General features: G+C 48.1%; 1 protein-coding gene across 1 annotated transcript in view; it reads right to left on the bottom strand.

Annotated features, from left to right (window-relative positions):
• Window positions 1-8,620, bottom strand: part of LOC126249211 (uncharacterized) — an 11,482-nt gene extending 2,862 nt beyond the window's left edge. Inside the window, exon 1 of the mRNA XM_049950865.1 lies at window positions 8,572-8,620. Coding sequence (XP_049806822.1) covers window positions 8,572-8,620 — 49 coding nt within the window. The remainder of the gene's footprint in view (window positions 1-8,571) is intronic.
• Window positions 8,621-9,892: the final 1,272 nt, after the last annotated feature.

The following is a 9,892-nucleotide window of genomic DNA, read 5'->3' as shown; positions in this document are numbered from 1 at the left end:
CCAGAAGTCAGATGCACGGGCCTTCAAGAAGGAACCGTCCCGTGCAGACTTCCTACGTACCTCGACCTCCCAGCCTTCGTCCGGTACTTCCACCAAAAGACCATCCAAGAAGGCTAATAGGAAGCACAGTTCTCCTTCTCCGCCACGGCGCATTTCTTCTCCTGCGCCACCCAGCGGTTGCCGCCCCAGGCCGTCATCCCTTTCGCCTGGCCGCACCGCTGGTAGCCGAACATCTGGCCGTTCACCGGCGGAGGAAGCTCCCCCTCCCGGCCATCTTCCCAAGATGGCCGATGAACCTATAGACCCAATGGACGATGACTGTCCGCCTACTGATAGCGGCGGCAGTGCTCGCTCGAAGCCAGGCCCTCAGCGGCCTTCGAGGTGACCCCTTCTTTCATCTTCCTTTTTTCTTACGATGGCACTTATTCACTGGAATATTCGCAGCATTCGCTCCAACCGAGAGGACTTGAAGTTGCTGCTCCGCTTGCAACGTCCGCTCGTCGTAGCCCTCCAGGAAACGAAGCTACGCCCATGCGATCAAATTGCCTTGGCACACTACACCTCTGTGCGTTTTGACCTACCCCCTGTGGTAGGTATCCCAGCTCATGGAGGGGTTATGTTGCTGGTCCGGGATGATATTTACTACGATCCCATCACGTTGCACACCGGCCTGCAGGCAGTTGCCATCCGCATTACTCTCCCCATTTTTACATTTTACATTTGTACCGTTTACACTCCATCGTCGTCTGCCGTTGCCAGGGCAGACATGATGCAACTTATTGCTCAGCTACCTGCACCATTTTTGTTAACTGGAGACTTCAATGCCCACCATCCCCTTTGGGGCTCTCCAGCATCCTGCCCGAGGGGCTCCCTGTTAGCAGACCTTTTCAACCAGCTCAATCTCGTCTGCCTCAATACTGGCGCCCCTACTTTTCTTTCGGATACATCTCACACCTATTCCCATTTAGATCTCTCTATATGTACTCCCCAACTTGCACGCCGGTTCGAGTGGTATGCTCTTTCTGATACATATTCGAGCGACCACTTCCCGTGTGTTATCCATCTCCTGCAGCATACCCCCTCTCCGTGCTCATCTAGTTGGAACATCTCCAAACCAGACTGGGGGCTCTTCTCTGCAAGGGCGACCTTTCAGGATCAAACATTCCCAAGCTGCGATAGTCAGGTCGCACACCTCACGGAAGTCATTCTCTCTGCTGCTGAATATTCCATCCCTCACCCTACTTCTTCTCCACGTCGCGTACCGGTCCCCTGGTGGACCGCAGCATGTAGAGACGCTCTACGTGCTCGTCGACGTGCTTTACGCGCCTTTAAACGCCACCCTACAGTGGCGAATTGTGTCAATTATAAACGATTACGTGCACAGTGTCGCCGTATTATTAAAGAAAGCAAGAAAGCCAGCTGGTCTGCTTTCACAAGCACCTTAAACAGTTTTACTCCTTCTTCTGTTGTCTGGGGTAGCCTGCGCCGGCTATCTGGCACTAAGGTCCACTCACCAGTTTCTGGCTTGACGGTCGCGAATGACGTCCTTGTGGCCCCTGAGGCTGTCTCCAATGCCTTCGGCCGCTTTTTCGCAGAGGTTTCGAGCTCCGCTCATTACCACCCTGCCTTCCTCCCCCGCAAACAGGCAGAGGAGGCTAGGCCACCTAACTTCCGCTCCTCGAATCGTGAAAGTTATAATGCCCCATTCACCATGCGGGAACTCGAAACCGCACTTGGCCGATCACGGTCCTCCGCTCCAGGGCCTGATTTTATTCATATTCAGATGCTGAATAACCTTTCTCCTGCGGGTAAAGGTTTTCTTCTTCGTACTTACAATCGCATCTGGATTGAGGGACATGTTCCCGCATGCTGGCGCGAGTCTATTGTTGTCCCGATTCCTAAGCCGGGGAAGGACAAGCACTTGCCCTCCAGTTATCGACCCATCTCGCTTACCAGCTGTGTCTGTAAAGTGATGGAGCGAATGGTTAACTCTCGATTGGTTTGGCTGCTCGAGTCTCGACGCCTACTTACCAATGTACAATGTGGATTTCGTAGGCGCCGGTCTGCTGTTGACCATCTGGTTACCTTGTCGACCTTCATTATGAATAACTTCTTGCGGAAGCGCCCGACCGCGGCTGTGTTCTTTGATTTGGAGAAGGCTTACGACACCTGTTGGAGGGCGGGCATTCTCCGCACCATGCATACATGGGGCCTTCGCGGTCGCCTCCCTCTTTTTATTCGTTCCTTTTTAATGGATCGACAGTTCAGGGTACGTGTGGGTTCTGTCCTGTCAGACACCTTTCGCCAGGAGAATGGGGTGCCACAGGGCTCAGTTTTGAGCGTCGCTCTCTTCGCCATAGCGATCAATCCAATAATGGATTGCCTCCCAGCTGATGTATCAGGCTCCCTTTTCGTGGACGATTTTACCATCTATTGCAGCGCGCAGCGTACGTGTTTCCTGGAGCGCTGTCTTCAGCGTTCTCTTGACCGTCTTTACTCGTGGAGTGTCGCCAATGGCTTCCGTTTTTCTGCCGAGAAGACGGTCTGTATTAACTTCTGGCGCTACAAAGAATTTCTCCCACCGTCTTTACGACTTGGTCCCGTTGCTCTCCCATTCGTGGAGACAACAAAATTTTTAGGTCTTACATTTGACAGGAAACTTAGTTGGTCTCCACATGTGTCTTATTTGGCTGCCCGTTGTACCCGTTCTCTCAATGTCCTCCGTGTTCTCAGTGGTATGTCGTGGGGAGCGGATCGAACCGTCCTCCTTCGCCTATATCGGTCGATCGTCCGCTCCAAGCTCGATTATGGGAGCTTCGTATACTCCTCTGCACGGCCATCCATCTTACGCCGCCTCAACTCCATACAACATCGGGGTTTACGACTTGCGATCGGAGCGTTTTATACTAGTCCCGTCGAGAGTCTTCATGCTGACGCTGGTGAGTTGCCACTCACCTACCGGCGCGATACACTGCTTTGTCGGTATGCCTGTCGGCTACTGGCAATGCCTGACCACCCATCTTATCGTTCCTTTTTTGATGACTCTCTCGACAGTCAATACGGGTTGTATGTCTCCGCCCTGCTACCCCCTGGAGTTCGCTTTCGTCGCCTCCTTCAACACCTTCATTTTTCACTCCCTGCCACCTTTCGAGTGGGCGAGAGCCACACGCCACCTTGGCTCCAGGCTCAGGTTCGCGTCCACCTTGACCTCTGCTCGCTCCCGAAGGAGGTTACCCCCGATTCAGTCTACCACTCCCGTTTTGTCGAACTTCGTTCGAAGTTCATTAATACGACCTTCATTTATACAGATGGCTCTAAGACCAATGACGGGGTCGGGTGTTCTTTTATTGTCGGGGCACAAAGTTTCCAATATCGGCTCCATGGCCATTGTTCGGTCTTCACAGCTGAGCTCTTTGCCATCTACCAGGCTGTCCTTTACATCTGCCGCCACCGTCATTCTGCATATGTCATCTGCTCCGATTCCCTGAGCGCTATCCAGAGCCTCGGTGATCCGTACCCGGTTCACCCTTTCGTGCACCGGATCCAACGCTCTCTTCAGCAGCTGGTGGACGTCGGTTCTCCGGTTAGCTTTATGTGGATTCCTGGCCATGTCGGTATCCCTGGGAACGAAGCTGCAGATGCCGCGGCCAAGGCTGCGGTCCTCCAACCTCGGACAGCTTCTTGTGGTGTCCCTTCGTCAGATTGTAGCAGGGTAATTTGTCGGCGCATTGTCTCGCTGTGGCATGCCGATTGGGCTGCACTTTCAGACAACAAGCTTCGGGCCTTGAAAGCTCTACCCGTGGCTTGGACGACGTCCTCACGCCCTTCTCGGCGGGAGGAGGTAGTTTTGGCCCGGTTGCGAATTGGCCAGTGCCGGTTCAGCCATCGCCATCTGCTGACGGCTGCGCCGGCGCCGTTCTGCCCATGTGGGCAATTGCTGACGGTCCGCCACATTTGAACGTCGTGTCCGAATTTTAACACCCTACGCCTCGATATTGGCCTGCCATGTACTGTAGAAGCCATTTTAGCGGATGACCCACGAGCAACTGCTCGCGTTCTTCATTTTATCAATTTGACAACCCTCTCAAAGGACATTTGATTATGCTGTTTTCTTTTTTAATCCTATGCCTGTCAGTATGTCTTTCATCGTGTTCTCCGTTTTGTTGCTGTTTTAAACTTGTGACTCGCGGTGCATTCCTCAAGTAGTCTGGGCGCTAATGACCGTTGACGTTGTGCGCCCTAAAACCACAAACAAACAAAAAAAAAAAAAAACCTTATCGGTGAGTGGATGGGATGGCAGGCCCCCTTTCTCCCCTTCACCCCGACTGGATTGGCTTCAACTGGGCTTGGTGGTTCACCCTGACCCTCTGCCTTACCACTCCTTTCGTTACGGGGTCTGTTAAGTCTTGAGCGTCTCTTGTCTCCTGTGCTCCCTCCCTCCCTCCCTCCCTAACTCGTCATCACTCAGTTTCTTTCCCTTAGTTCCTCATTTTATGGACATTGTTGTTGCCTCTTCTAATGTGAGATTTTATTGGTTTAGTTAATCTAAGGTCGGAGGGACTGATGACCGTGTAGTTTGGTCCCTTGTACAAGCAACCAACCATCCATGGGCTCTACCACATGGCTTCCAGTTTTCAGCCAAGTCATCTGTTACGCACTTCTGTCGGCGTCGTACCGTTCATCCGGAACCTGAACTTTATCTTAATGACGATCCACTCACTGCAGTGGAGATGTATCGATTCTTAGGACTGGTTTTCGACGCCTGAGTGACTTGGCTACATCACCTTTGTCAACTTCAACAGGAGTGCTGGCAGCACTTCACTGCTCTCCACTGCTCGAGCAACACCAACTGGGTTGTAGATTGCTCTACGCTGCTGCAGCTCTATAGAGCTCTTCTTCAATCCTGCCTTGACTATGGGAATCTGGTTTACAGTTTGGCAGCACCCTCAGCGTCTCGTTTACTCGACCCAGTGCACCACTGTGGCGTTCGCCTAGTGACAGGAGCTTTTAGAAAGAGTCCAGTGACCAGTGTCCTGGAGGAGGCTGGAGTCCCTCCATTGCGGATCCGACGTGCTATACTGCTCGCCAGTTACGTTGCACACATTCGTAGTTCTGCTGAGCATACGAATTAGTCTCCTTTTCCCACCTGCAGCAGTTCATCTCCTGCATTGGCGGTCCAGATCAGGGCTCAAGATTGTGGTTTGTGTGTGATCCCTTCTCTCTGGAGTCCTTCCGTTTACCACCTGTACTTGAGGTCCACTCACGTACACTTCCATGGTGTACTCCTCAGCTGAAGCATGTTTGGACCTTTTGCATGGCCCTAATGACTGTTAACCCTGCCGCTCTCAGCTGTTACTTCATCTCTATTCTTGACGTGTTCCAGGGCTCTGAAGTTGTTTACACCGCTGGCTCGATGGCTGATGGTAATGTTTGCTTCGCTTATGTCCACAGGGTACATACTGAACAGCATTCCTTGTCCACTGGTTGCAGTGTATTTACTGCAGAGATTGTGGCCATATCTCGTGCACTTCAGTACATCCATTCCTGTTCTGGTGAGTCGTTCCTTCTATGTTCTGTCTCCCTGAGCGGCTAAAGAGCTATCGACCAGTGTTACCCTCACTATCCTTTGGTAGCGAGCATCCAGGAGTCCGTCCATTTCTGCCCTGGAACGGTCCAGTCATTCAGTGGTGTTTGTGTGGACCCCAGGACACACAGGAATCCCTGTCAACGAACTTGCTGATAGGCTAGCCATACAGGATACATGGAAACTGCTCCTGGAGATTGACATCTCTGACATGTTCTGTCTTACGCCGCAAGGTTTTTCAGCTTTGGGAGATGGAGTGGCATAACAGTAGGCACAACAAACTGCGTGTCGTTAAGGAGACTATGAATGTATGGAAGTCTTCTCTGGGGGCTTCTCTCAGGGAATCGGTTGTCCTTTGTCGGCTCCACATTGGCCATACATGGCTCACAGATGGTTACCTCCTCAGTGTTGCTGTGGCTCCCAAATGACAGTTGTCCACCTCTTGCTAGACTGCCCACTTTTAGCCGCTTTGCAGTTGACTTTTAACTTTCCCAGCACCCTACCTCCGGTGTTGGGTGGCAATGCCTCAACAGTAGGTTTAGTTTTAAGTTTTATTCGTGAGGGTGGGTTTTATCATCTGATCATACTTTTAGCACATGTTCTTTGCCCCTCTGTCGTCCACTCTAAGGCTTTTATGGTGGACATATTAATGTGTTGCAGAGTGGTTGGCTTATTTTTTATTCTCATGGTCAGTAAGCCATGGAAATCTTCCTCGGTTTTAATTTCCTCTCCCTGTTTCTTGCATGTCTGGTTTTCTTGTCCTGTTTTGCCCATTGTAGTGTTTGTTGTCCTCCTGTCTTTCTTCCGTTTCTTCCTTACTCCTGTTGTTGTGCCTTGTCTTTTTCTTCTTTCCCTTGGGTAATTGTTCTACTGGGAACAAGGGAGCGATGACCTCGCAGTTTGGCCCCTATCCACCTTTAAACCAACCAACCTGCAACTTTCCTGGTGAGTGTGAACCCATCACCCTTGGCTTCATGTCTCAGCCATTGTTCACCTTGGCCTTCATTCGCTTCCTAAGGATGCTACTCAAGCCTCGCTCTATCACCTTCAGTTGCAGGACCTTCGCTCAGAACTTCACGATGGAACCTTTGTGTACACTGTTGGCTCTGACTGACTGGTGCTTGGTTTGCCTTTGTCATCAGCACCGACACTTTTCGGTATCTGTTACTGGAACTCTGCTCTGTATTTAGAGCAGAGCTCTTCGCCCTGTACCAGACCATGCAGTACATCTGGTGACACAGGGTTTAAAAATTGCATCATCTGCTGCGATTATCTTTGCCCTTTAACGCATCTGTGTGCTGTACACTGTCCATCCCTTAGTGCAACATGTCCAGGAAAGCTGTCCCTTGCTCACCATTGATGGAGCCACTGTGATGTTCGTGGGTTACTAGTAACGACAGCCTGACAGGAAATGAGGCCGCTGACGATGCTGCCAAGGCTGCAGTTCTTGTACCACAGCCCGCTAGTTCTTACATTGCCTCCGATCTGTTACCGTCTGTCAGTGGGTAATGTCACTTTGGCATCACCATTGGTCCTCCCTTCATGGGAACAAGCTCTGGGTTATTAAGCCACTCTGTGGCTTGGACGACCTCATCTCGCCGTGAGATCACTTTAGTTAGGCTGTGTATTGGGCACTGTCCTTTTAGCCATCACCATTTAAGTCGTGCTCCGCCACCACTTTGTTCTCATTGCGTTCAGCCTTTGACGGTCCGCCATTCCCCTGTTTTCACCATTTATGTTCTGGTTTGTGTTTGCTGTCTGAGTTATCGGCCGTTTCAGCGAACGACGTGCGTGCTGTCGACAGCGTTTTACTTTTTATCCGTTGAAGCAATATGGCGAAGGACATTTAATTTTTAGTTCAGGACCTCAGTTTACCTGTGGCATATTTTACAGACCTTTCTCCACCTCTGTTTTTTTAGCTGTCCTCTGTCGAGATGAACATGTAGTTGTTTTTATCTCCTCACTGTCTCAATTCTACATTTCTGACATGGGCTCATATGACACTAGTTTCTGCGCCCTAAAACAAAACACGGAAACCCGCATGCTTGCCTTGGCATAATACGTCCTGCCTTTACTTATCTCCTGCCCAAGAATGTGGGATCCCATATAGAACTCTGAAACGAGTCTGGTGAAGAAAGATTAAACGAAGCATGATATGGCCCCACAAAGTAAGCAGTATTCTATTATGTTTTCTTTGATTATGGAGCAAAATGAGAATAATTTCTAACTGAAATATTAATTCACCTAAAAATTGATTGAATTACACTTTTTAATTCCTCAATCTTTTCTCAGTGAAGAAAAACTATCATATTAAAATTATTATATAAGAGAATGAGAAACAATTGCTCACTTACATAAGACAGTTACAATTGTGTGGATTTCCACCAACTGGAGAAACTCTTCGTAGGCTGGTATTCCAGTTTGCGGAAAGAAATGGAATTCCTCATTTTCTAAAGAAAATCAAATGACGGGTTGGGACTGGTTAAAGTCCTTTCTGAAGCGTAGCCCACAGCCAGCTATGAAGAAGTTACAAGGTCTCTCTCTATCAATAGGGCTATGGGAATGAATAGGAAAAACTGCAGTAGCATATTTTTCTTTAGTTTTGGATGTCTTAACAGCAAATTCTTTACTGGATAAGCCTGGCCGCCCGTGCAACATGGACGAATCTAGGTTTCAGATGAATCATAGGCCAAAGTGATAACAGAAAAAGCTTCTTCTTTGTATAGAGTTTCTTCTCAAGAAAAAGGGAAACCATAACGGTAATCACTTGCTGCAATGCTGAAGGCAACTACATGCCTCCAGTGTGCATTTTGAAAGGTAAAAGAAAGAAGTCTGAATGGGAGGATGGACTTCAGAATGGTTAGATTGAATGAATGAATGAGAGATCAGGGTATGTCAACTCTGATATATTCATAAGTTGGATGACAGACCACTTTATTCCCAGAAAAAACAACAAGTAGTTCTGCTTCTTGATGGGCACACCTCACATTCTCCTGATCCAGATATGCTGGACCTTGCTACAGAAAATGTGATCATGATTTGTTTACCTCCAGATTCAACACATTACCTTCAGCATCTTGATAGTTTTCATATTACTGGAATAAGCTTTTTACAGGACAATGCGAAACTGGACATTGTCATCCTGGACATCGTCTCAAGAGTACAGTTCCCAGTCTTCCTCTGTGAAGCCTGGAAGAAAGCTGCAGTTCCATCCAATGCTCAATCTGGATTTGAAGCTTGTGGCTTGTACCCATACAACCTGGAAAGAAGTCCAGAGGAGGCATTTCAAATTTCTGATGTGGTTGCTACTGGTGTGGTGGACAAGAATGAAGGATATAACACCGACTGTAGAGGATGTGCTCAGATTGTTCTCCCACAGAAAGGCAATAGACTTGAAGCACAGGCTGATAGTGATCCAATGCCAGGAACATCGTTCGAAGAAATTACTCCTATTCCTATCTTGGATCCAGTACCATAAAGTGCAGAAAGAAAACTGCTGAAGTTCTCACAGAAGGGAGTCAAAAAGAAGCAGCAAGAGCTATGTCACAGCGAATTAAAAGCAAAAAATCAACTCCAGGTCTTTCTAAGATTAGCAAACCAAGTAACTCAGCAAATGACAGTGATTATTGTGCTGAGTGTGCCAAGAATTACTACGATAAAAATGGACCACAGGTGGATTGTATTCCGTGTGTCATTTGCAATAAATGGTTACATGAAACCTGTACAGAGGAAGAAAACGTGTGCAATAACTATGCAAAAGAATTCTGATTTCATTCTGATTTCATTTGGATGCTTTCTTGTCATTTGCTTATTCTTAAATGTATTTATATATTTTTCTATTCCATTTCTTACAAACGTAATAAATTTGCTTTCTGAATTACTTATTTAGCTATGTTGTATCACAAATACACAAAACTAGTGCTGAAATCTCCTTGCAATGAAACTGTCATCTCACCCCAATGCCTGGGGTGAGATGCCTAAACGACACTGTTCATAAAAAATTAAATACACATATTATTGCTAATGATTTCGTAACGCCAATCTGGCCTTTACATAGAAAAATTTCATAAGTGAACAATATTTGTGCTGATCCTAAATATCCAGTTCTAACTAGACTTTTGATCTTCCAAACCTTAAGTATGGCATCTTCCCCGATCTACTCTAACGTATCCAGTTTGATGTGGACTCCGTATCGCGGTGCTACTTAGCATTTTTTTTTACCGATAACATAAGCCTTGGCAAAGGTAAAAAAATCACAGGACTTTGAGATAGAGCTCCAGTCCATTAGATTTGAAGTCTGACTCTAAT

Source organism: Schistocerca nitens, chromosome 3 (assembly GCF_023898315.1).
Source record: "Schistocerca nitens isolate TAMUIC-IGC-003100 chromosome 3, iqSchNite1.1, whole genome shotgun sequence".
NCBI lineage: Eukaryota > Metazoa > Arthropoda > Insecta > Orthoptera > Acrididae > Schistocerca > Schistocerca nitens.
The sequence above is the reverse complement of the archived record's forward strand: the minus strand, read 5'-3'. Positions and strand labels throughout refer to the sequence as shown.